Below are 27,651 nucleotides of genomic sequence, written 5' to 3'. Positions count from 1 at the left end.
AAGGACTATCTACAAACACCTGTAGTTTTATAGCATTGCCAAAGCTAGGGGAGTAACTTCACTTTTAGTCCAGCCTGTGTGCCTGAAAATGAAGGAGAAAGGTCTAGCAGGCTTGGAAGACTGTGGAAATAAACCCCCATTTACCACAGGCATCCATGTTATGTAGTCATTTCCCTCAGTAGGGATGGTAGCACAGATGCTGTGATGTAGGAGAAAGTCACACCACAATGTGTGGGACAATGCTGGAGGCTGAACTCATTAGTGTCTCACTTGACTGATGGGTGCTTTAGGTGCTGGAACAAGCACAGTTCAGTCCTGATAGCTCTCTTCAGTACTGCATGCTCATAGCTGTCTGGAGCCATCATTACGTCTTAACTAGCAAGTCAAAGTCTAGGCGCACAAAAATATTTCACACACAGAAGGCACATTACCTTTAAGCTGCCAATCACGCCACCCACCAACAGATATAATGGAATTAGTGGCTGAACTGGGCAATCTTCCAAAAACTTCATTCCTGAACAGCAAAAATTAATGTTTGTTATCTCAAGTGATCAAACAGTGCAACAAGCTGTACAGTGAAAGGTAAAGATACTGTAAGTGAAGTGTAATGCTTAGACCCAAGACTTGTATCCAGTGTCTATTGACATGGGGGCTGAATTAAAAGGGGTTTGCATCTGCCGCTACACGAGTGAGGGCCAGGAACAAGCGAAAGGCAGGAGAAGGAAGAGGGAGAGCAAAGGTAACAACAGCATTACTGTTGATCTGGCATTACTGATCGGAGCCATGTACACAGGTCATTAGCTTCAGCCACTGCATCTTTGTTAAATGAACGATTGAATGAGCTGGACAGGAAGTTTTCATCAGCAGTAGAAAATTCATTGAAAATCAAAACCGTTTGTGTAAAGAAGACATTCTAATAAGCTTCTCCCAGGCCTTTCCTGCTCCTTAGCTCTCGTAAGTGTACCAAGTTCCCGAGTTAGATGCCTCGAAGCTTGGGACCCAGCACCCATGGGTGCGCCTGGAACCATTTTAGCTTCCCAGGCAGCTGGAACCACAAAAGCTCAAGTTTCCAGGCTGTTTGGGTTGCTGGAGGCTAAAAGCATTGGTTGTTATGGAGCCAAGGATCCTGGCAACCCTCAAATATACTGCTAGAAAGAGAAAGCTGGGTAGGTTTTAGGGAAGGGAGTGTATGACAGTATAAGGATGTTGCTGGCAGTAGACACTGAAGCTTGTGATACAGGTCTGTGGCAGAGAGACTCATCTGTCCAAATATAGATGTCTGCAATGCAGGCACCCATATCTGAACTAGTTTCCTAGACTCTCTTTATAGTCAATAGTGAGAAATAGACACTTGTAAAATTCAATTCATCTCATCCTAAGACAGGCATTTAAAATAGGTCAGATGAGTTGGGCCCTGAAAGTGTGTCTTTCTCTCCATGGCTATACAAGGAATCTGGACAGCCAGCTGTAGATATCTAAAGTTAGCCGAGATGAATCCCCTGCCCAAGTCTCTTACCCAGTGGCATCTTTAGTCGGTTTTAAACTGTTCATTACACTATAATTTTATTGTTATTGATCCCATGTTTCAGGACTTCTACTGATCAGTTGCAAAGGACAGAAAGGATTTTCTCTTTTCTTCTTGTTGTATAAGTCATTTTCAAGGAGAAATTTTGGCTTTTCTCTGAATAATTGGGGTTACCTAGATGCAGGATACTGAAAGCAATGTGGTGGTCTTAGTGCTAAACCTCTCTCAGGTGGAACGTCTTGTCTCCATGTTCACAACTACACTGAAGGAGGAATCGGGAAAGAACTAGTGGTTTGAGATTGGGGGGGGGGGGGGTTGCCGCCTTCTGTAGCTGTAATCTTCTTTATCTTATCAATTTGCCCACCAAATCCACAGCTATTGCTGGTCCAGAACATTGCTGGTGTCCTGAACCTCTCCTGTGCTCTTTGCGTAGCATAATACAGGTGTTCTGGTGTAGATCTTACATTAGCCATAGGATACAAGGCAGTGTCTTGTGATCTGCTGTGTGTAAGGGCTATGGAATCCAGAGGACTCTTCTACACTGAGTATTTATTACCAGCCTTCTCTTAATTGAAAAGGGCTGGACTTAGGCTGATTTGGACTCTCTCCCTTTTTGTCCCCTATTGCAAGGCTGTAATTTTTTTGTCCATTTTCCCACTATGTAACACTGAGACCTGCACAGACTCCCAACTTTACAGGGGTGGGCAGCAGGGAAATCGTCACAAATTACATCATTTTCAGAAAGCAGCTGCCAGGGTTTTCAGAGTCCTTGGCCCTGTAATAGCTGGCCACAACAGCAGCTGGCCAGGGATCTCAGGGAATGTATTTCAGTTTAGGAACCTAGGCAATTGCTATTTCCAGTGTGTTACTGAGATTTTGATTTGAGGCCAAAACAAAATAATCAAGAAAACACGCCATTATTTTTTTTTTCATGGAGCTATGATTCTGTTTCCCAGACAAATCTATTTTGGAGTCCTTTCATATATCTAATATGACAGCAGTCCGTCTTGGGAAGGATTTGAATGACAGGCAGTTGTACTTTGTAGGTTTTGGGAGAATATTGAAGGCAAATATGACAGCAGAAGAGGAGGTCAAAGGGGGTAATACAGTAGTAACTTAAAAGATACAGCACTAAGGGTGAATAGGAAATACGGACTGACGTTTGACGGATGGGCACTGATATTTGTTACAGTGAAATCTAGGCACACACATCACTGCCAATCAATTCACACATAGCACGTGCCTGATTTATTTGGGAACACAAAAACTAGCAGGAGAGCATCAGTGCTAGCTCTTCCTTCCTATGAGCACCAGATATGTTTTCCTTTGACTGTTAATGATGGGATATATGGACCATGAGAAATCAAAGCTCTGCACCTAGTGCAATGCTCCCTGCAAGCCAGAGCAATCTGTGGTTCAGAGTGAAGAGCAATTGAACTTCACCACGACACACACCAGCGCATGAGTCCAAATGAATAAACCAGCAACCTTTGCAAGATCAGACACAGCAAGGATGTCCAACAGCTTCCACCGTGTCCAAAGGAAAAAAAAGAGATGGGAGTCTTGGGAAGGCAGAGATACTTGCACATTTTACCTCCTGGCTACCACAGAACAACACTGCAGTGGGATCCAGGACACAAAGTCCAGGCAAGTGGAAAGAGGACTCGTGAGCGATCAGGATATGAGCTTCTCTAAGGACACTGTTTTGGGCAGTGTTGTGGCATGGCCTACAACAGTTCACTACTAACCAAGTGTCCTTGTGACTCATGATTATCCATGAGATGAGGGGCCAATACAGCACTGGGCTCATTTTAGCTGCTTTGCTCTTCTGAGGTAGCTGAAAATGGCTAAAATGTATCCCATAGTAAAGGAGGTCTCCTGTATAGCATGGCTAATCTGGTGTCTGGTGCCCACTCCTCACCTTCAGGGAAAAAAACCGGCCTGGCTAAACAGGGAGCTAGTGTTGCAACTTAGGGGAAAAAAAGAGGATTTATGGCCTTTGGAAGGAAGGGCAGGCCACTCAAGAGGACTACAAAGAGGTAGTGAAGCTATGTAGGGAAAAAATCAGGAGGGCCAAAGCCCAGCTGGAGCTAAACCTGGCTTCTGTTGTCAAGGACAACAAAAAAAATTTCTATAAATATATTAGCAATAAAAAGAGGACTAAGGATAATCTCTGTCCTCTAGTAGATGGGGCCGGTAACATAGTGACCAAGGATGAGGAAAAGGCTGAGGTACTTAATGCCGTCTTTGCCTCAGTCTTCAGCAGTAGGACCAGTTGTTCCCTGAGTACCCAGACCCCTGAACTAGAAGTCAGGGATGGGGAGCAGAATGAAGCCCCTCTAATCCAAAGGGAAATGGTGAGGGACCTGCTTCAGCACCTGGAGGTGCACAAATCCATGGTTCCGGATGGGATCCACCCAAGGGTACTGAAGGAGCTGGCGCAAGTGCTCACCAGGCCACTTTGCATCATTTATGAGCAGTCCTGGATAACCGGGGAGGTCCCAGCTGACTGGAGGTTGGCAAATGTGACACCCATCCACAAGAAGGGCCAGAAGGAGGATCCGGGGAACTACAGGCCAGGCAGTCTGACCTCGGTGCCTGGGAAGGTCATGGAACAGATCCTCCTCAGTACCATTACACGGCACATGCAGGAGAACAGGGTGATCAGGCCCAGTCAGCATGGGTTTGTGAAGGGCAGGTCATGCCTATCAAACCTGATCTCCTTCTATGATAAGGTGACCCACTTAGTGGATGAGGGAAAAGCTGTGGATGTTGTCTACCTGGATTTTTGCAAAGCTTTTGACACTGTTTCCCACAGCATTCTCCTGGAGAAACTGGCTGCTCATGGCCTGGACAGGTGTACTCTTCGCTGGGTACAAAACTGGCTGGATGGCCGTGCCCAGAGAGTGGTGGTAAATGGAGTTAAATCCAGTTGGTGTCCGGTCACAAGTGGTGTCCCCCAGGGCTCGGTGCTGGGGCCGGTTCTCTTTAATATCTTTATCAATGATCTGGATGAAGGGATTGAATGCACCCTCAGTAAGTTCGCAGATGACACTAAACCAGGCGGGCGTGTTGAACTGCTTGAGGGGAGGTTGGCTCTGCAGAGGGATCTGGACAGGCTGGACCGATGGGCTGAGGCCAATGGTATGAGGTTCAACAAGGCCAAGTGCCAGGTCCTGCACTTGGGTCACAACAACCCCATGCAGCGCTACAGGATTGGGGCAGAGTGGCTGGAAAGCTGCCCAGCAGAAAAGGACCTGGGGGTTTGGTGGACAGCCAGCTGAATATGAGCCAGCAGTGTGCCCAGGTGGCCAAGGCAGCCAACAACATCCTAGCCTGTATCAGGAACAGTGTGGTGAGCCGGACTAGGGAAGTGATCATCCCCCTGTACTCGGCACTGGTGAGGCCCCACCTCGAGTACTGCGTTCAGTTTTGGGCCCCTCTGTACAAGAGGGACATTGAGGTGTTGGAGCATGTCCAGAGAAGGGCTACAAAGCTGGTGAGGGGTCTGGAGGACAAACCTTATGAAGAACGACTGAGGGAGCTGGGGTTGTTTAGCCTGGAGAAGAGGAGGCTGAGGGGAGACCTTATCACCCTCTACAACTACCTGAAAGGAGGTTGTAGAGAGATGGGGGCTGACCTCTTCTCCCTGGTGACAAGTGATAGGACAAGAGGAAACGGGTTCAAGTTATGTCAGGGGAGGTTTAGCTTGGATATTAGGAAACATTTTTTCACTGAAAGGGTTACTAAACATTGGAATAGGCTGCCCAGGGAGGTGGTGGATTCACCATCCCTGGAGGTGTTTAAAAAAAGGGTAGATGGGGCACTTAGGGACATGGTTTAGAAGTGGCTTTTGTCAGGGTGGGTTAAAGGTTGGACTTGATGATCTTAAAGGTCCTTTCCAACCTCAGCAATTCTATGATTCTATGATTCTATGATTCTCTTCTAGTAGGAGGCAGAGGACACAACATGCCAGGCCATTTTCAGTTGTTCCTAGTGGATGACTGCAGCTGCCATCACTTAGCGCAGACCTCAGTTGGGACCCGGAGTGTGGGCTTTACACTAGGATCTGGATGCTGCAGAGGATTTATCTCAAAGTAATTGCTACTGGGAGTCATTTTATCAGAAAGCATATCAGCAAATCAGCGGAAACTCACAGAAATGAGTGAGTGGCTGAAGGACTGAAATGCAAGGAGACATTATGTTAACAACAGTCGCTAAAGAACAAGACTGTCTCCCACGTGAAGGGACAGAGTATGAGAACAGGCTTCAGACAGCTACCGGGAGCACTTGAGAGTTGAGGAATTATTTGGTGTAGATATGAGCATGAGCAGTAGTACTGGGTTAAATCTAAACAGGGGAAAATTTTAGACTGCCTATTGAGAAAACGATGTCATCAGCTTTCAAATGCGATTTAGCTACCCCTGGGGAACACTGTGTATAAAGGCAGTCTGGACAATGTACAAAAATGTGTTATTGGGAGCAATCCTTCACTGTCCCGGAAACTAAAAGAAATTCTCAGAAAAAGTTTATAAGGTCCTTCCATAGCTCGCTCTATTTTTTGAGTGTTAAGTGAAAAAAAGGGGATCATCTTTGCAAGTAAAATTTAGAAAGCTGCTAAACAATCTGTGGCTTAAATGATGTCACAAGTCTGGAGCCTGGAAAATTTGCTGAGTCCTTTTCATATGTCTTGACTTATACTGTGATTTACAGTACTCCCAAATTTTAGAAGTGTATAATATTAGTGTGTAATTATTACCAGAGCTACCAGTTATTCATCTCTGAGTTTTAACAAATATTATTATAATTTATTTGTTAACATCTGAAAATATCTCACAGTTTTCCTCTGCAGAAAGCAAGAGCCAAAATGACTGGAGGCACATCAGCAAGTTATTCTCTGAGATCGTGGTAACAGAATGTTATCAGAAAATCAGAGGCTTTTTCTTGCATAATAAATATCTGTATTTTCCTTGACATTTCATTTTCCTAAAAATGCCTTTGCAGATATGTAGCTGCAGGAAACCAATATCCTCTGACAACACTATATTACGGTGACATTATCTCTTAGTTTCACTAAATTGTGAAAAAAAAAAGGGCTCTATATCTGATGCAGGAGATACCCAGAGCTCCAGGCTAATATCTTACCGTATACTTTCCAATTCTCACTGATCTTAAAGATATTATGAAATATTCCTAGGAAATTATATTTGTAAGTGGTCAGATTCCAGTCCTGGATTCACTTCCAGAAGGCTGGCTGTTAATATGCATGCAAGCCGTACCACACTTTGAATTATACTTTCCCACCCCTATTCCACAGCTCAGGCATATTCAGCCTGGGGAAAAGCTAAAATCCTCTTAAGGGATAAATAGCAATTTTAAGTCATGGATAAGCATAAGAGCCTAAGTGTTGAGATGTAACAGTTCAGTCCATTTCCCTACTTTCTAATTGCTCCTTAATCCCTCATTAGAACTCCCTAATTCCTAATTAGGACGTCCTAATCAGAATCCTACCACAGTCATCACTGGTACTCGGAAGGCCCCAGATAAAGGAAGCTGCATCAACCTTTAGCTGAACAATTTTTTTATGGGTTTGGCCAACTATACATGCCAACAGGCTAGGTGTCCCGACTCCCTTAAAAGTCATTTCATCTCAACGCAGACACTTAAAAGAGGGTATGGGACTTTCATTGTCAGAAACACCGTTTTCTCTTAACTGCCTGCAAAGGCAACTCATGGCACTTAGCTTAGTTACAGATGCGGACAGTCCACATCTAGGTGGGATGCATCTTGCCCACAGCATCTGCACATAGAGTTCATTTATATAATGATAGAATGGTTCGAGTTGGAAGGGACCTTAACGATCATCTAGTTCCAACCCCCTGCCATGGGCAGGGACACCTCCCACTAGACCAGGCTGATCAAAGCCCCATCCAGCCTGGCCTTGAACCATCTTTCGTTTGCACCATCTTCCATGAATAACGAGGCAGAAGGTGAGCAATTTCTCAAGGACACCCATCTGGAATGATTGTGAGGGCTTTTAAGGACGGAACTTAAAATTCAAAGTGATCTGGATACACTGGAAAAAGACATCCAAAATCTGCAAGATGACAACCGATAAAGCTGAATAGCCGATAAACCGTGTATAGGAGAGAAAACTTCAATGTAAATAAAAAATGAGAAATGTCTGATAGGGAGCAGCACTGCCAAAAACCATCTGGGTTTACAATGTACCATAAACTAAATTGGAGCCAATGAGTTGATGCAGAGAGAGCGTCTTTCATTTTGAGGTGGGTTTACAGGAATCCTGCACGTTAAACAGAGGAGCTAATTATTCTGCACTGCTCATTGCTCAGGTCTCAGCTGGAGTCCTGTGTTCCATCTTTTTGGTTTTTGGGTGGGGAGTGGGGGGTGGGGGGGGTGGGCAGAATAGTTACATTGGCCAGAGGCCAAAGGAGGGAGGCAAAAATGTAAAAAAAAAAAGCTACAGAAGCAGCGACCGGTGAGGTCAGGATGAAAGAAGTAGGTTTTTGAGATCTCTGGAAAAAAAGAGAAGGTGGAGTGGGGTTATAATAGCAGCCTTCAAACAGTTCAAAGGTTCTCTTGGGTAGGACGGTGACCAGTATGTCTTTGTGACCACGGTGGGTAGGACAGGCTGTAATCTGTTTAATTTGCCATAGGGAAGATTTAGGTTGGATATGGGGAAAAATATTTTGTCTGTGAGAGCAATAAAATGCTGAAATAGGCTCCTTGGGAAGCCGTGGAATTTCCTTGAGCAAGGGCAAGTCCGACATCTGTCAGGGATGCCATGAGCATGCGAGCCTGTCTGAAAGCGGAGGAGGGCTGGTGTCTCTACCGGTGTTTCTCAAGTGGGGGTTGCAACCCATGTGGAGGATGTGAAAGGCCCAAAGGGAGCAATGAAGTGTTAGAAAATGCTCAGTTTTTTTAAAAAAAAATAAATTAAAACTTCTATGTTAATGGTAAGGAAAAGGTGGTGGTTAAGGAATGAAGAGCCTTATGCAGTTTAAAAAATGTATAAAATTCTGCAGCTCAAAGGATTTTCCTTTCCTTTCTTAAATATTTGATCTTGAAATGCTACTCACAAATCCAGCCTTTGGGGAGTTATACAGAGACAGATCAGCCAAAAACCAGGTCTCACTTTCAAAAAGGTGGAGAAATAGCAGCCTAGATCATCTCTTCTTCCCTTCCAACCCTACGCTTCTAAGATTTTTGCAGTGCAGTTAATGCAGAGGGATCCTGATTAATGAAATCTTCTCATATGTCAGCTTCTAAGCTTCCTCCCACAGACGGAGCCCTGTATTAAGGTAAGACACACTGGAGGGGTATTTAAGACAAATAGGGTCAGAATTCAAGCACTGCTTCCTCCCTGCCATGCAGTGTGGGCTGGGATTCTGTTGAAGCTAAAGTACCGACACACAGGCTTAACAGTTGGAAACTTCTAAATTTTCAAACTCCTTACTCCCACCAGATGCGTTAATCTGCCACACAGTGCTGGGAATTTCCTTTTTTTAAATTGCTTTAGCAGTCAACTCACCTGTAAAAGTCATGGAGAGTGGTAAGGCAAGGAAAGCGAGGAGCCCAAATATAAAGCATGCTGTGAATGAGAAAAGAAAGAGAGCGTTATGGGGGCTGGTTGAAGTTTAGAGACCAGAGATTCCATCCAATGCTTTACAGATGCTGTTTATCCGTAAAGTTGCGTAGCAAGAAATGCAGCGCACTCAATGGGGTGGGAATATCTTATTTATGGTGCAGCGTTTGAGATGATGAGACCAGCAAGTGGTTTATCACTTTCCCAGAGCTCGAGCTTTCATTTTTTAACTCATATGTTGTTAGGCCTTGCATCAGGAGAAGAGCAGTGAGAGGCACAAACTGCTTTTGTTGCTGTTACTTCTAGCTGTCTTATTGCAAGGGCAAGGACTCAGCCACTGCTGGCTTAGCCTGCATCAGCTTCAGAGGCACTGCCAGGTGACTGTGCAGTAACAAGTGACTTTGCATCAGCTTATCCATGGCAACTGATGAGCCGTATCTGTTTGCTAAGCAAATAGCAGCTTTAATGCCATTGCACTTAGTTTTCAGTGATACCTAAATAAACCGTCTTTGTTGCAGATGTGGATAGTTTCTGGCTGGTCTAACCCAGCTTAGCTGATGAACACAGAGGCAGCAGCCCCGCGGCAAGGAGTGGGACTTGTCATTGGGATAGATCAGCTTAAGCTGCATGGAAGGATGCTCTTAGGGGTGCACATAGACTGTTCCTGCAGATGAGTGGATCTGAGGTGCTTAGTTACTCTCCAGAGAGCTGCTGGTGTATCTGAGCCCTGATATTTTCCCAGCACAGCCTGATGCTGCAGAGGATGAATGCTTACCTTTGCAGAAAGTGAGAAACAATAGCGTCGAGAACACTGTGAGCAGCCCGTCTTATAAGAGCTGTCACCTCTGTGCCTAATCGTGAACACTTGGCAATATTAAAGTGAAACGCTGCCCTGCAAAATGAGAGTAAAATGTAATGAGGACATTCTGTGGCGAGCATCCCTGCAGAGCGCTTCTGCAAATGGCTCAATCTGCAAGTGGATGCCTAAGGAGGCAAAAGGGCAGTAAGCGGAGGTGGGCGTAGATTGCAGAGGGACTGAGAAGAGCATGGGTGAGGAAAGGAGTAGGATGTCTCCTTGGAGGCTTATGAAAAGAATCTTGGAGCAAGCCTTTGGGGTTGGTTTGGGACCAGCCCATCCCCAGGCAAACTGTGTCACGCGGTTCCCTGTGCCAGAAGACTGCGACCTTTGCGAGGCGAATGGCGTCCTTCTCGCCGCGCAGGAGCGGGGACACTGCCAGCACCCTGCGTACAGTGCTGCTCTGGGAAACTCTGCAGCGCTGCCAAAACATTGCCACCTCAGGGCATCTCAGAGGAAAAGGGAAACATCCTTGCCTCCATTTTACAGAAGGAGAAACTGAGACAGAGGACACAGGAGCGGCATCAACATTCAGGGCAGAGCCACCAGGCTTTCTAACTCGCAGACAGTTTTCATGGGAACACACCATCCCCCACACGCTGCTTGTGTTTTCTCCGCAGAGAACGAGGATCTTACACTTCAGTGCTGGAGAGACGTCTCTCTCAGAAGTAGCATGTTTGTTATCTCTATGAATTGGTAGAGACTGAAGATATTCTGAGATGAAGAAAGCACTTCTGTTCCTTTGTGCGACCCCCTCCTCCTCTCCCCGTCGGCCGGTCTCTCTCTCTCACACATTTTTGCTCAGGCGCTCCTATCTCTTGAATGCTGCACAGTACAGAAATTCTTCCTCTGCTTGAATAGCGTCCTACACTTGACTAAGCTCTTTCAAACACTGGCAGGCTCTCATTAGAACAACTCCGCCTAGAGCCTCCCTTTTCACCACATGTCACATTTCACGCTAGGTCCTCTTGCCGTTACGTGATCTAGACTATTATTTTCACATTTGGAAGCATTGGTATTGTAGCTGAGTTGGGCTTGCAACACACTTAGGAACATCACCTGCAAATAGTGCCCACGGCCTGGGCAACTCATTTATCTGGTGTCCTAGTGAGTGCAGTTCAGGTCTGCAGGAGCTGCATCGACTGCCTGGTGTAAGTCCTGCCATCACGGCACCGCTCTTGGAGCAGCATCACCCCTCTGCCCAGGGTTTCATAGCCACCTCCTGCTTCTGCCCTTGCTGCACGGGCAAGATGTCAGGAGCCTGTTAGGAGGAGGCATCATGTCATTTCTTAATCATGCAGCACATGGTCTGTCAGACCCCCGGGGAGGGACGCTGTGGTGAGCTCTGTAAAAGGCTCGGGGGGGGGCCACGTATGCATGGGGCTGCGCATCTGGCACACAGGTGTCCGTGTTTGCTTGTGTCTAGCCTCTACCCGATAGCTTGATTTTGGAGGGGAGAAACGGGAGGTAGGGACCACTCGGAGCTCAAGAGAAAAAGATAATGGTTCATTAATTCCCCTCCCAAAGCAGTCGCTGGGAATGTATTTGCTCATTATCTCCCCATTCAGCTACAGCCTCTTAGGTCTCGAATTGGAGGGGCAGATGCATAGTCTGGGAAGGCTTCCAGATCCATGTTTAACAAAGTGAGACTCTCAACAATTGACTACACAACTGGCAGGGCTCTCCCGGTGCCGCTAGCAACACTAAAGACTCTTTTCCCCGAAACGTGTGGGGTTTTCACAGAAATGCTGCTCAGTTCAGGACACGCGCGCTCTCTGCCTGCATTTGTCTGGGTTGTGCTGCCCCGTTCTGGTCCAAAGACAAATTGCTCAAGAAATTGGTGTGTGCCGCAGGGCCGCACAGCTCTGCAGAGAGGACGCTGCTATCTATCTGTGCAGTTCCACATGTGGGGCTTGTGATATTTTTAAGTCGGTGATATTGCCTCACAGGCTGGTCAGAGAAGCCCCTGGACCCATTCCTAGAAAAAGTAGCAAAAAAGGACTGGTGGTGTCTAAAAACACAACCGGGTGAGGGAAGTGTTTCCAGGCATGGCTCAGGAGGACATCTGCTCCGCAAAGCTGGTGTCAGGTCATCAGGCAGGATGCTCCCGAGCTCTGCACTGCCAGGGCAGCGCGTGGTGGGGCACTGGTAAAGTCCTGCTTTGGGAGGCATTAGTGAAGGAGTCCTAACGTGCCAGGAAATGGGCGAAGAGCTCATGTCTGGGATCATAAAAGAGGAAGAGGAGAGCAAGTAGCTGTATATCTTGCACGTTCCTTGAAATCTGTGGGCACCAAAATCAGATCAGTGGGTGCAGGTTTTGTGTCTCTTGCCCAGCAGGACAGTCAGCTGATATGAATCTGCTATTTTGCTGAGTTACTCCTGCCAGGGTCTCCCCACAGAAGTAAATGAATTTGAAATCGCCGTTAACATTATGGCTGTACGTCATGGTCTCTCTTCTATCGGGCGCCTGAGCCGTGACATCTTCCATAGCCATGTCCCTGCACTGCCGCTCTGCTGCCCTCCCTCTGCTACTCCCTTCGTCTCCATCCCCAGTTATGTGCCTGGCCTCGGGGCACGCAGCAGGTGACTTGTCCTTTGGCATGTGGGATGGATCTGGAGGCGGGATTGGACGTGACACCAGTTCACCTCCAGGCTCCTCAGACTTCATTTTGCTGCCATGATTTTTCCACGCACTTGGAAGTTTCAAATCAGCTCATGCTGTCCCTGTTTACTTTGAAGACAGGGAAAAGTTTCTTTCTTTTCAGGTAAGAAGAGTCCTCACGGGATTTTCAGAAGTGATTTATGAGTATAAATCTCAACCTACCCACTCTTCTTCAGTAGTATGCTAATACAGCTGTAGTGCAACCTACTCAGTAGAGTGTGTGACAAGCTCTCTGATAATAAATACAGTAATAAATGAAGTGTTGTGTACATTTCCAACACTCCCAAATGCTGTTTGTTCTATAGCCTGTCAGGTTCCTGATAAAAAAGGATTTTTATTTTGTTTTAAAATGAGATGGTACCAGCTTCCAAACAAATTCTGCAGTTACCCCAGGATTTATCTTCATGAGCAAGCTGAGGAGCAAAACTCCAGGTGTAATCTCGCAGTACTCCCTTTAGGTGCCCCGTGGGAACTGTGCTCCGAAGGGGGCTGACTCTCAGCAGCCTGGATGTGAGCAAATTCGGGTCAGTTGGCCCCAGCCCTGGGACTGATCATGCCCTGAGGCGGATGCAGATGGTAGTGCAAGCAAGTGCTTAGCAAGGAGTGTCACGGTGTGCTGTGCAGCAGCATGGACACCAGCGGTGTAACAGGCTGGGGTGCAGATGGGTAGCAGATATTTTCATCCGCGTTTTATTCCTTCACAGTATCTGCGGGAGTCCTCTGCAGTATTGACAGGCACTTGGAGAAAAGAAAGGATGCAGGGTGTGCGGGTGCTACAGTGGCAAAGCAAATCTCAATGGATCTCTCTGGGGAACCAGCTCCAGCAAGACCATACGTTTTACAGACCAGGGATGAGTCTGCCTGTGGGTTTGGTAATCGTGGATACTGCGTGTCCTCCTGGGCTTTTGAGAGACAGGAAAATGTCACTGTATCAGATGGGGTATGCAGAAAAGACTTGAATGAGCTAACTTTGAAGGAAAATAATTAAATCTGTTCAGCTTGGCTAGCCAATGGCCAAATGAGAGAAAATCACAGCAAGGTTTGAGCACTCAAAAATGGACCTGTGAGTGATCCAAAGAGCTATGAAGGTAGAGACCTGAGATGAATCTGAGCAGAAACAAAGATCGCTCTGTCAATGAGGTTAAGTGCCATAGCAAGGAGATTTATTGACGGAATAGTATCTTGGGACAAATGGCAGGAATCCCACCCTTAGGGTGATTTAATCCCTTGACCAAACTAGATACTTATCAGCTGGAAGATTCAGTGTAAGGAACAGCCATTCCCATGGAGGTCTCCAGTCCCGTGCAAAGCCACCGTAGGAGGCAGGGGAAGTGTGATAAAACTGACTTGCAGACCAAATCCAAGCTCAGGGCCACCAGGTGTTTGCTGCAGGCCGTTGCTGTTTGCTTAGGCAAGGTTGTGTTACTGTGAAATAGTACTTTGGTACCCAGATAAATTATGCCAGCGTCACACCACCTAAAATTTAAGTTCCAGGTTCCAGCACTGACACCAGCAATGCAGCAATGCTGCTCATCAGAAATGGTGTAGAATAAGGAGGTGCCAGTAATCTGGGAATATTCAAGATGGGGAGGACATAGATGCAGATGCAGATGCAGATGCAGATGCAGATGTAGATGGAGATGTAGTTGTAGATGTAGATGTAGGTGATTTGGGGGTTAGGCAATATTGCAGAGCCACTTGTCTGAATTTTATGCCATGTCTCTAGCTACTGAACTACACTTATGCCATGGTCTAAGTACTGGATTTGGCCCCTTGTGATTAATTCCCAGATGTACTTTTAAAACAAGATTTAGGCATTACATAAAGATCACATAAAGATCCACCAGTTTGCTTGGCAATAGACCCAGAGTAGTGGATTAGCTTTCTTTTTTTTTTTTATCATTTAGTTAAAGACTGCCCTAATGTTCTGAACTTAAATTTCTGTACCAAGAATGAAAAGAATTCAAATTACGCTGCACAGGTAGGTTGCCTCTTCGGAGTAATTTAAATATCAGGAGACCATAGGTACAAATGTGGGGCTGTGCTGAAACGCTCTTGGAAAAATATACACAGGATGATGAGAAAAAGTGAAGTTAAGTGTCGCTGCAGTTCAGGAGGGTTTGCATTTTAATGAACAGAAAATCAATTTTGGACGCACTAGCTGATCCATAGCTAAAGCTGAGCTGATTTTGAACGTAAATGTAATGAAAGCCTAAAGAAAATGAGTTTCCTGGAATGGTGTTTCTGAGTTGCCTTACTCATGGGTAACTTTGTGGGTTCGCAAGAGGGTGCTCCTGGTGTAAGCGAGCATAGATGAGATCGGAACTAATCCCTTTCTTTCAAAAAAAAAATTCAGAAAGATCATTTATTTTTTCTGTCATCATTAAAGTCCCAGTGGTGATTTAATACCAACCGGGAACACTGACGTTTTGCTTGTAACAGGTAGGAGCAAAAATAATAGAAAATACCACTTTTGCCTTTTTTTAATTGTGATATTCACCAAGGGGCCAAACGCCACCTGCACGTCCTTTCTGTAGGGTGTGAGGGAGCCCACGTCAGCCCGGTCCTGCTCCAAGGGGCTCGTCTGGTCACGCTCCTCACCCCTCAGTGTTCATCACTCTCCGGCCCTCGTTTCCCCTGGGGCAATGACGAGCATGGAAAAGCGTGCCAGAAGATGTCCTCTCCTTTCCTGTCTGTGCCGGGTTCCTGTGGGTGGGCCTGGTTTGAACCCAGGCCAGGGCTGTCTGTCGCCCTGGCTTGGTTTTCTCTGAAGGGTTGTAAGGCAGCAAGGAGTTAAGGGGCTTAATCATTAATAAAAGTTCGTTGTGAACTTTGAGAGCCTTTCAAGTGGAGCCAAAAGCTGCAATATAAAAGACCCCAAGGTAACAGCCCTGGACTGGAAATGCAGCAATTAGTGTGGGTGAAGTATCAATTATGATGAGTGGTCAAGGGGCTTTCTTCTTCTCATATTTGAGTGGAATTAGAAATTGCTCCTGCCTGGAAGTGAAAGCAAAAGGCACTTGCAACTCAGAGTGAAAAGGAGACGCAGTCAGCGGGAGTCAGCTGCTTTAAAACCCTTGGATTTTAAGCTCCTGCCAAGGATACTGCTTCCCTGGTCTTACAAAAAGCCACCCCTGAAGCGTGTTTGTCCTGTGCCTCTCTGCTCAGCTTGCAGGGCCCTCAGCCCAGGTCAGCTTTCTGCTGGGTTGCTCCTCCGAGAGAAAACCGGGCTGGTCACCCAGCCCAGGAGCTGTTGGCTCCTTACACCCCTCCGTGTCCTCCACCCTGGGTGGGACGGACCAGCTGCTTTAAAGCCTGAGCGAGCCCAGGCTGTCACGTGAAGACCTCCATTCAGATAACTCATGCTTCCTACCCACAACAGGTGGCCGCTTAGGAGGGCTACCCGTGCCTGCAGTGGCCATTGTGCCAGGGGCTGGGCAAGTGGAGGGAAGAAGACCCTGCTCCAGCTGCCTCTGAGTGAAAGGGTGGGGGGGGGGCTATCCTGACCATACCCTGTCACCGACCTCGTGTCCCCGTGTCAGCACACAAGCTGGCAGCACTTTTGCGTTGCAGGAATTGCTGCTGGGGGAGTTTGTTCCCAGGCTGGCTGCGCTGCTCTTTCCCAGGTGGTTTCCCCTGCAGATACTTCTGCGGAACTACATGTACGGTACCACTTGAAACAGGAGACAGACACATTATATTGCGTAGGTGGTCTGCTGCAGCCCATATTTAGGTATTTGGTGGTGTTTGTATTTGTTTGAAATTTTACACTGGTCTGCTACAATCCAAATACTGCGACAAGCAGGTGCTGTCAGGATAGAGTTACTGTTGTGCGCTCCATCCAAAATTGCCTAGGAAAGGAAATACCTCAGAAAGGAGGGAAGAAAAGGAAACTTCAGTGGAAGATTCAGGTGGGACTTGCTATCGTCTTAATTCCTTTATATACCCGGTCTAGTGGCAGGGCTGCTTAAATACAGACGGCGATTACTACCAGAACTGCCTTACCATTGCTGGCAATTTTCGATATGCACCGGTGGCAGGCTTTCTCCAGGCCGGCAGTCATCGTGAAGAGCCTTTTGGGGTGTCTGTGGGGATACAGAAATGAACATGGTTATGAAAAGTGTCTTTAACTTACTAAATATCTTGACTCAGGGTCACTCACACACTTCGTCAGGCTTTCACTAGCCTCAAAAAACTCAAATTATCCACAGATCCAGGCAGCAGCCATCAGAGTGGGCATACTCAGAGCCAGGTATGTCCTCCAGCAGCTTTGGGCTTGCCTGCTGGTGATGCTGGAGCTTTGGGGTCACAGCAAGGCTGGGGGAGAAGTACTAACATCATCTTCCTGAAAAATGTAAAAGGTTCTATCTTGGCTTTGATTGGGATTAGGGCAGGAGAAAGTGCATTTAACTCTTCTGAGAAAACCCAGTGAAACGGGTAAGATTCACTACACAAACCTTTGCAAAAATTATTTAGTGAGTGAAAATGAATTAAAGAAAAGGGGAGGATGAAAATAGTTTTAAGATCAAGGAGGATTCTGAAGAGGAATATAGGATAAAAACTGCAAACCACAGGGAGCCCAGAACAAGATGCCTTTGATAAAAAAGTGGCTGGATGAGAAAGTAGCTCTTTGTAAAGAAGAATTTTTACGAGGTGGGGTGAGGGATGAGCAAGCAGCTAGGCATCCAAGGCCTGGGCGTCAGACAGCACCAGACACTTGAGTAGCATCCAGCGTCAATGGGAGTGCGGAAGGCTCACACACACTCACACACGCACACACGCACGCACTCCAAGCCTCAGCCCCTGGCCAGGGTCACCACAGGTCTGCCACCAACACCAACTGTGTGTGGAGAAGGCCGGGACGGGGGAAGCTGCATTCCTGCACATACCTCAAATTAGCTTCCTTAAGTTTCTTAATGATTAAGGAGCAACATTTCAAGCTTAGCCTCATTCTATTCTAAGCTGACATGAAACCCACCCTGGTGAGATTTCTCACCACGCAGTGCTGAGCCCAACCTGACTACAGGGCTCCAAATGTGTGTTGAAGATAAAGACAGGCTTGTACCACCCAACCGATATGTGGCCATACCCGCCTTCATAGCTTGTCCAAGCCCTACCAGACATGGCTGAGCAGAGCTGGATGTCTCCTGGGAGCCTGCGTTCTCCTGCAAACCCAGAGACCCATGAGCTACAGCCGCACAGGGCCTTCTGCTGCCGTGGGGAATGGGATGGGGTTTGCTCCTTGCACGTTGGCGTTGCAGTTTCTATTTCCTGGCGGTGACGGCAGTGATAGAGGCAGGTCTGGCTCTACCTGTTGGTGAGCAGCCAAGCAAGTAGCAGGGACTGAGGCTTTTGCGGACATCCCACCGGGTCAGTAACCCATGCTGAGACACTTGCGTGTAGCGCCCACCCACCAACATATATATCCAGGTTTCTAGTGTGCATCATCACATCAGGCATCTCATGAGTTTTAGCTCTCCTTCTCCAGCCCTCATCTTCATACTGTGTCACAAGCCCCATTTGATGGGTGTTGCTGCTGTAATAAACCTTGCAAATCCCAGTGGACATCCCCACCAATACTGAACAATGGACCGGAATGGAGATTACATACGAGTGCCTGACCTCTGGGGAGTGCATACTTCCCATTCCGGCCACCAAACCTTCTTCAGGAGAACAAATACGGTGCCTTTGGGCTGCAACTATTGACAAATATTTTAAGGAAGGAAATGAGCACTGTTGCATGCTCAGGGAAAACAGAAAAGAGGAAGGGAAACTGGTAGTTTCCACAACCAAACAGCGCATTAGTTTTAAACTTAAAAACTTTTGGTGCAGATTTGTTCCTAGAAAGTGCAGAAGCAGGCGTTCATTTTGAGTATGCCGTTGGCTGCTGACAAATATATTCTAAATTACCCAGAGATCAGTAATATTAGCCTTTATATAAATATTCATGACTAGAATTACTTTTATAGCAGTAATGCTTGCAGAAACCATGTTAACAAAACCAATGACATATTAAAAATTGGTTGAATACCAAATTATCTTGAGCAGAATTGCATGTAGCTGGGAGTGCTGTAGTTCCATAAGCAGGGGGTAAAACATATGTTTTGTCTAAATTTACTGCTATTTTACACTAAAGGAAAAAAGACAAACTGAAGGAGGACTCGGTATCTGGGAACGTGTCACCATCTAGTGATGGAGCCCAGAAATGACTGTGAGTCAGAGTTCTGTGTGTGGCGTTTTAACAGGTGAGAAAAAGAAAGCAAATTCTTGATAACTGCCCACAAAACGTGTTCACCCAAGGACACAACACACATAACCACCAGGCGACGGTTTCAGTCCTTCCGCAGACATTGGCTTTGACTCCCTCAGAGAGGTCATTATGTTTGCTGGATAAATAGGTGTTGCCCCTTTCCCCCAGCCCTTCGGTGATTCTGCAGAAGCTGCTGTGGGTGTTAAAGATGAATATTTTCCTGTGTGCCAATGCACGAGGGTGCTAAAGTGCTTTTCAGTAGCCAGGCTGCTGGGGAACGGTTTTGTTCCCCAGCTGAAATGGGGAAACGATCCCTGAAACTCTGAGCTGGGAAAATCACACGCAAAATGGAAAAAGCCACAAGTAGGAAAAAAAAAAGTTAAAGACCAAAGCTAACTTCTAGACCTCCTCCCATTAGTCCTTCCCCGGGGCCATTTCCCCCAGGTGAAGGGACCTGCTCTTGTGTTACAAGGGCCAGCCAGGGGGGGACGAGTTTCTGAGCCCCTTGCAGGAGGCTGGGGCCTCTCCACACAGACGCTTTTCAGGGTGGCGGGTGGCAACGCAGCCGCAGCATCCCTGTGCCTCCCCCAGCCTGTCCACCACTTCCCCCTTCAGTGGCCTCTCCGCCGGTGGCTGGTGGCCAGGTTTGCCCCAGAGTGCTGGCTGCTGCCCGCCTGGCACTCGCACTGTGTCCCACATTGCTGCCTTCTGTTGTAACTCCGTTCCTTGTCCCTGACAAGCGGCAGTGATAAGTCTCTGTAGCGCAGACCCTCTATCCCACTTTCTTTGTTATTTCACCCACTTTTAGCTTTGAACTATTCTTCTGGTCATTATTCTCATCCTAAATGTTTAGGTAACATGAGCCAAAAGAAGAGGAGCAGTGACGGACTGGTGCATCCCTGACCCACGGCGAAGCCGAAAGGCATCTTCACCCTGGCCCCACCATACCTCAGCCCAAACAAGAGCCACCTCCACGCTTGCCCGACGGTGTTTGGTCTTCTCAAACGGAGCTCTGCCCTCTCCCAGCTTCAGGTGCCCCACTCTGCGCTGGTGAACGGAGCAGGCAGAGTCGCTGGGGCTTCCTAAGACCCCAGTTCCCGCTCAATGGCTCCCAACTGCTGGGGAGTCCTGCTGGGACACAGTAGGTGCACGCGGGCCAACAAGTCCCTCCGGACCAGCCTAAAGACTGCTAGAGGGCATGATTTCTTTTTATTTTTCTAAAATATTCAGAACAAAGTTCTCTTCCAGAGCTGATTTCTTCCTAACAAACCACAAAGCCCCACCACGCTGGCTTTTATCCCGGCACATCGTCCGCTTCCCAGCAAACCCCTCTTACCTGAGAGTGCCGTGGGTGCCGAATCCGTTTACCTGCGTGCGTGGGAGACCGGGCAGGGGAACTGCAAAATCCAGCCTCCAGTGAAAGCCAGCTGGGATGGTCCCCTCCGGTGGGACCCCAGAGCCGCGCTTGGCTCCCCGGGACCCTGCCCGCGGGTGGTGAGGCACGGGAGGGGGGCTCAGTTGCCTTTATTCCTTCTGGCCAGCCGCTCGCACACCTCTCGGCAGCGGCACCGTGGGAGCTGTGGGATGCGGGAGCGCTTGGCGGCAGAGCCCATCCTCATTAGTTTCCCCACTCCCACGGCTGGCTGGAGCCACAGCCCACCCTGCGCCGTTTCAGGGTGTCAGCAGGGGGAGGCAAAGGACCCTACACATCTGTGACTGTTCCGGAGGGGGGAGGGGAAAAAAAAAAAAAAAAAAAAAAAAAGACATTTCCCTCGCAAAGTCTTTTATTAGAAAAAATAATAATTCGTTTATTCAGAAATCAGTAGTGAATGGTAAGTACTTGGTTCGTTCTTTGTGCGTTTCACCCCTCTCCTCTCCTGTCAATGCAGTTGATAGAGCTCTTTGCAAACTGCCACATATATGTAACCTTAACCATTGGCTAGTATATATGTCTTGTGTCACCCTGGCAAAGGTCTGTTTGTTAGGCGGTTACTTGCTAGGTCACCTTCCCATCAGCAGGTGCCAATTTGGTAGATCTCAGGTCTAATTGTAGGTGTGGCATCACTTTCTGGAAAGCCCTTGTTCCTCTATAAGAGAAAGTGGGTTTGAGGGAGAGCGCCTCTGCGGGAGGAGTGACAGCATTAATGGAGATTGTATTTCAAATCCTTTCTGAAAGGTGCTGGAAAGAAAGAAAAGGTTACCTGCTGCGTTAGTCACCGGCAGGGAGCGGACAAAGTGCCTGCTCCGCCTCAGGAGGAACAATTCTGCCTTCAGCTGCCAGGTTTGCACAGTTCATCGCCAATATCATTCCCAGTGCTAAAGGTCTTGCATTAAGAAAAGGGCACCCACACTGGGGTCAGCCAAGGGAAGGAAAAGGATGGTGTTTGATGGCGACTTTGATTGCTGATGGGTCAGCAAAATATATGTGCACGTGCACAAACACAAGCGGGTGCTGGTTTTTGTACCCCCCATGCTTTTCCCTGCTGCATGGCCACGTGCGCTGAGAAAAGCACTGACCACACGCTTATGCGACCGCCTGTTTTCCATGTTCTAGTAGACTGACAGAGGTGAAATACTGAGCTATTCCCAGCTGCTTCATCCCCTGGATGCTCCTGTTCTGAGTGCAGGTAGCACCGGGCAGCGGGGAAGCTTGTGCCATGCAAGCTCAGTCTAAACTAAGGTTTTAACATGTTGGAGCAGGTCCAGCGGAGGGTGACGAAGATGATCAGAGGGCTGGAGCACCTCTCCTATGAGGACAGGCTGGGAGAGTTGGGGTTGTTCAGCCTGGAGAGGAAAGGGCTCTGGGGACACCTTATAGCAGCCTTCCAGTATCTGAAGGGGGCCTACAGGAGAGATGGGGAGGGACTCTTTATCAGGGCATGTGGATATAGGACAAGGGGTAATGAATTCAAACTGGAAGAGGGTAGATTTAGATTAGATATCAGGAAGAGATTTTTTACTGTGAGGGTGGTGAGACACTGGAACAGGTTGCCCAGAGAAGCTGTGGATGCCCCATCTTTGGAAGTGTTCAAGGCCAGGCTGGATGGGGCTCTGAGCAACCTGGTCTAGTGGGAGGTGTCCCTGCCCATGGCAGGGGATTGGAATGAGATGATCTTTAAGGTCCCTTCTAACGTGAACCATTCTATGATTCTATGATTCTATAAAATGTCATGCAATTGAAGCCTTTTCTCTTCTGGTTTGGCTCTTTAGGTCATGTCTTTCACACACAATGTGAAGCCTCAGAGGTGGCTGTGTGGCTCAAGGAAACCCTCTGCAGGGCATGGCACTCTGGGAAAACCACCACATATTATTAGATCTTTTTGATAAAGTGGTGGAAATATCAGTGCTGAGAGTGATGGATCAAAAAAGAAGTCCAGCCTCCCACACTGATGGCTTGGCACTTCCATGAGCCGTCAGCTCCATGAGAAGAGGTAGCAGCAATTCCTAGGGAAGGAGTTAGACACAGAACATGGTGTGGCAGCAAACGCAGGATGGGGTAAAATCCCAGCTAGAGCTGATTCTGCAGCTATAAAGCAAAACAGTTTCAGAGAGAAAAACAGGAATTTTGCTAATGTGTCTTCAGGTCCAAGGCTGGAAGCCTGGAAAGTTTTGCTTGAGGAAGTTCAGCGGTGAAGCAAAGGGTGAGACTAAGGCTTTTATTCATTGCGCTTAAGCAGGGGTTTATTTGAGCACTTAAACAGAGAACCCAGCTCCTCCGTACAGTCAACAAAGACGCTTCTCTCTAACGAAGACACCAGCTCTCCACTGGTGCTGGAAGAGACATAGCAGGAAGAGACTGAGACACGCCGGCAGAGTGGCCAAACTAGACAGCTTGGCTTTATGTGTTCCTAGTTCTTCTTTGCTACAATCGAATAAAGCTCCTTCTTCCAGTGGAGAAAGCTGCTTTTCTGGCAGTTGTTCCCAGGCCAGTGCCTGGCATGGGGCATCAACAAGGATTTCAGTTATTTCCAATATCACAGCCTTCTTTGGTGTGCTTTTTCTTGCCCCCTGCAAAGCTTTGAAGCAAGTTTTGGGTTGCCTGTGACTGCTGAGGTTGTGCCACAGTGGTCACACATTCCAGCCTACGGCTTTCCAGCTTGTGTGCTGATCTCCTTGTGCTGCTGGAAGTCACTGGGCTGAGCTGAGCAAAGGGACTCTGTGACACTGCCACCAAAAGCACAAACCAGAGCACAGTTTCCTAAAACATGGGGCCCCTCTCAGGCCAGGAGGGACGTTTACATCCCCCCATAACAGGCACTTGGGATTCCTTCACCAGGTGCCATTTTGGAAGAAGTTACACCTCAACAGGTATTTTCCTGGCTACTTAATGATTAGTGCGGAGAGGGAAAGGGCCCTGTAAAGATGCTGTCTTTTCTTTTCAGTTTGTGTTAATTTTCAGTTTATTTTCACACTCTATATAGGGTGAATACTTTTGCTACAGGGCTTTCTCCTAACTTGATGACTCAGAAGTCAAAATCAACATAGAAATAGTCCCCCATCTCCTACGTTATTTTGTTCTTTTCAAATTGGAAGAGTTTGGCTGTTTTCTTAAATGCTGCATGTAATCAGAAATGTTACATTTTCTTGTATAAATTATCCTTGTATATTGAAATATAAACAGCCCAAGGGAAAGAAATTCAGTGTACATTTCATTTCTTCCATTGTTCAAGGCAAAAAAAAAGGTGTATTTATCTGATGAGAAATACTCTGCTTACGCAGAGGAGTCCAATCATCAATACCAACTTACCGGCGTTTTAATGACTGCCTGTAGGGATCCCAGAAATTATAACATTCAGTCGTCACATATCATGGCAAAAAATAATGGGGACCCAGGGTCCCTGCGGCAAGTGCAGCCGATGTTGACAGTGATACTTTGGGGTACCATCAAACTACTTGATTTTGGTGATTCTAAAGGAAATTTTTAGGCAGCCTTAGGAAGATACTGGGACTGGAAGTGCTGTCGGTGCAGCGAGTTACCGGGTGCCCAGTCCAAAGTCCCCTGGGCTGTGGGGGCCAGGAGGTGACCATTTCCATCTCCTGGGACGGTGTGGAAGCTGCAGAGCTCAGCGTGGGGCGGACGCTGTGAAATGCTTCAGCCTGCCGACATGCACGAGATCCGACCAGGCGCATTCTTCTCATCCACATCACCGAGGAGATGTTTTTGTGTGGCTGTCACAGTAAATTACAGAGCCGCGTGAAGGCTGTCACTGTCTATGTTTCAGTTCCTCGGCTTCTTCCTACAAGACTGTCTTGGGGAAGGGAGGTTTACATGCCCATCTCTGTGGCAGTTTACTTGGCGAATGCCCAAGAGGCAAGGCAGAAAAAATGAGAAAATATTAGACTGTCTGCTTCAGGCTTCTCCTTACTTAGGACGATTTATCATAATGTAATCTAGGCCTGAGAAACAAAGCGACAAAGGACAAAATGTGCTGGACAACCTATGGGGAGAGTCTCTAATAAGGGATAACTGCTCGTGCTGCAGCTTTCCCTCAGCTGGGTTACTTAGGGCATCTCTTTTCTCTACTTTAAATATGCAACACGCAAGCAGAGCAGGATGAGATTTGCCTTGCTTCTGTTGTAAAGGAGATTAAAAGACACAAAGGTACCAGCTGTGGCTGAGGACGTCTGCGAGCCTCCAGCCCTGGATGCTGGGGGATAATCCTGGGAAAGTAACAGGAGATGTTCCCTGCGTCCATAGTCACTGTCCAAGACAGGTGTCCTCACCTCATTTCCTTGTATCTCTGACTCTTCAATTACTCTATCAAATTTGATCAAATTCAGCAAAAGTTATTTAGAGAGAACAACCAGAGAACAAGACCCAAGGCTACAAATGCACACAGTGTGTTTCCGTAGGAAGCCAGCCTAAAACAAAACGCCAGTGTTTGAGAAGTTACTAACGAAATGACTTCCTTAGGAATCTTCAATGCTTTCCTATAGGGAAAAAAGCGCTTTCTTTCATTTTTATTGAAAGGCATTCGTCAGAGATTGTCTCCCACTGGTAATTCAGGAGGTGAACCTGTGCATTGTTCCGTGTAAAGAATTTTTTCCTTGAAATAATAAATACCTTGATTTAAAGACCCCAGTCCTCTGTTCCCCTGCTCACCCAGCAATGTAACAATTGCCCAAATTAACGTGAGCAAAATTTACCCATAAGCCCAGAATGTTAACCATGAAATTCCAGCGCCATTGAAACTTGCAATAAGAGAAAGAGGAATTACTAAAAGTATAAAAGCCAAAGGCCCCGTTGAGGTCCGTGTATTCTTTGTTTATGCCACTGCAGAATGTGCTAGACACATGTGTAGAGTTTGTAAAATCCTTTGGGAATCCCTGAAAAATGAAGTGGGGAAAAAAAGATTAGCTCCTCACACAAGGGCATAATAAAACTACTCAACATTTCTGTCTTAATTGTGCTTCGTGCTAGAGTATAAGGGAAAGTTATCACAGATGAATAAAATGCTAAACTCTCCTAGCAGCAAAATGCCTCCTTCAATGTCACAGCAGGAATAAACCTCTCACTTCTACAATATAGTTGACAAAAAAAGGCTAATAACTCATGAAGGTTTTACATACAATGAAAAATAAGGTCAAAGCCCGTAAAGTTACTATGCATGAAATACAATAATCTAAATCAGCAGTTTAATTTGATTAGATCAGGGCTAATATTCCCATTGCATGCAGCCATAATAAAACATACTCTTCCACTGACAACAGGAGAAAACATTGTACATTTTCATTTGTTGTATTTCATTTTCTCACTCATAAAATATGCCTTTTGCCACCTGTCAGTGCATTTATCCTCCTCAGTTGGAGGATAGCAAAATCATACTTGACATTATATCTGTTCAACAGAAGTGAAAATACTAATCCTCCACAAGCAAAGACCCAAATCTGTATTTGTAGCCTTAACTCATGAGAAACAGAACCATATATGTAGGGTAGAGTAATTATGGTGAACAATAACGAGAAAAGTTGCTGAGAGGGTGTCAAAGCAGGAATACCGCAGAACGGTTAAGTGACTGCAAACGAGCGAGGATGGAGTTCAGTGCAGTATTGAGGGGTGTGGAGTTAGGAGACGCTGGTGGAGTTGTCTACCTATGAACTTCCATTAGGGGCTGGGGAGAGTCATGGCTTGATTTAGTTCCATAAATGCAGACATTTAGTCCCACCTGGGGATCCTCTAAGTATCCTGCCTGGCCTGCAGCCACCAGACCAGAAGGGTGTGGGTCTCCTGTAGGTCCTGTCTCATATCTGCCAGCCCTGGATAGATGTCCAAGGGCACCTCAGCCACCTCTAGAAGCCTGTATTTACCTGAACAGCTCTTGTATTGGTTAGGTCTGCACTTTGATGTGGATACCTATGTTGTGTGTAGACACCCGTATCTCTGACAGCCTCATTTGGATATCTGCAATCTGGATCCCAATGCTAACCCTCTAGTCTGACCAGGCAGGAAAGGCAAGAGTTGGCTAATTTTGTGTTTCTTCTATAGGGCCATGTCGGGGAGGGGGGGCTGGAGCCCCCCATGCAACGAGAAATAACCTTTGCCTCTATGCACCTGTGTATTTAGGTGATGCATTCAAATCTCTGCTTTGGGAGATGAAATCTTCCCTTATGCAGCCCCTCCCAGTCCCATAAACTGGGACTCACCCCACCGGCTCCTGATCCCCATCACCCACCCACAGGGCTTGGTTCCAGGCTGCATCCAGGAGGTTCAAGGTGGGAGCCTGAGTTCATGGGATGCTTGTCAGAAAGGTGCTTCAGTGGCAGCCAGCCCCATGGCCTCTCCCAGCCATGTGTTTCCATGCACAGAGCATCGTCTCATGGCTGGAGAAGAAGACATCTAGAGCAGGACCTAAGCCCCTTGTAAAAAACCACCTTCTTCAACAGCGACATTTCCTGCCAAACCAGTTTCTTTTTGAGCAAGAGCCCAGGGGGATTCCCTGGGGACCTTGAGTTCTTCTTCCACAAAGAGGAGGTGATAGCACCTCTCCAGGTAGCTGATGTAGTATTGGCACCGCATAACAAACCCAATATTTTGGGCTCCCTTTGTGTCCGTTCAAGAACCCTCTGTATCCTGGGCGTCAAGTGCCAAAAGATACAATTTTAGACCCAGTTGCAGTAGATGAAAGCTGGGTTAAGAGCCAACTCAGCTTGGAGCTATAGTAAATCTGGCCTCTGGCTTATACCCGAGGAAGCAGATTCACTCATGCAAATGATACATTTTTGGTGAAATGCTAGGCCTATTGTTGCTTCTCCTGCTGAAAATTTGTTTCAGGGATATGCTGGCATTTGGGCCCAGTTTTAAATTTTACCGTCCCAAGGGGTTTGTGAGTGAGATGTGACATTATTTGTTTGGGCTGCATGAGTATCTCAAGCCTCACCAGATGGCACTATGCTCAAAGGTTGACTCTGGACGGCACAGGGGAGGACAAGGTGTCCAAGCAGGAGGTGTAGAGGTGTTCATATGGAGTGTAGGTACACAAGCAAGTTCACAGTGCCTGGCTGATGAGCTGCAGCTCCTGGTGCACAACCTTAGCATGCCCCAAATGAGGCTCTACTCAAAAATGGGGGAAGATGTTCAAACCAAGTCATGTTCCCTTGCACATGGGCTGGGCTCCAAGTGCCTCCAGCACAGCCTTTGGGGGAAGCGCCATGTCCCGTGCACTGAGCACGCCAGATGGCAACTCCATTCACAAGGTGTCTTGTGTTTTCATACTATTGTCATTGGGGCAGCACTTCCAGGAGTCCTCTTCAG

General features: G+C 47.1%; 1 protein-coding gene across 2 annotated transcripts in view; it reads right to left on the bottom strand.

The window, feature by feature from the left end:
- TMEM272 (transmembrane protein 272) overlaps positions 1–20,587 on the bottom strand; it is a 29,891-nt gene extending 9,304 nt beyond the window's left edge. The window contains exons 1-4 of one of the 2 annotated variants that reach the window (XM_063333670.1): positions 20,236–20,587; positions 16,655–16,734; positions 9,078–9,137; positions 432–514 (exon numbers count right to left, since the gene is read on the bottom strand). In XM_063333670.1, coding sequence (XP_063189740.1) covers positions 432–514; positions 9,078–9,137; positions 16,655–16,712 — 201 coding nt within the window. In that variant the 5' untranslated portion in view covers positions 16,713–16,734; positions 20,236–20,587. The remainder of the gene's footprint in view (positions 1–431; positions 515–9,077; positions 9,138–16,654; positions 16,735–20,235) is intronic. The other variant, XM_063333680.1, reaches the window with a different exon arrangement.
- Positions 20,588–27,651: the final 7,064 nt, after the last annotated feature.

Source organism: Chroicocephalus ridibundus, chromosome 1, assembly GCF_963924245.1.
Source record: "Chroicocephalus ridibundus chromosome 1, bChrRid1.1, whole genome shotgun sequence".
Taxonomy (NCBI): domain Eukaryota; kingdom Metazoa; phylum Chordata; class Aves; order Charadriiformes; family Laridae; genus Chroicocephalus; species Chroicocephalus ridibundus.
Note: the sequence above shows the minus strand (reverse complement) of the source record. Positions and strands in the feature narration are given on the sequence as shown.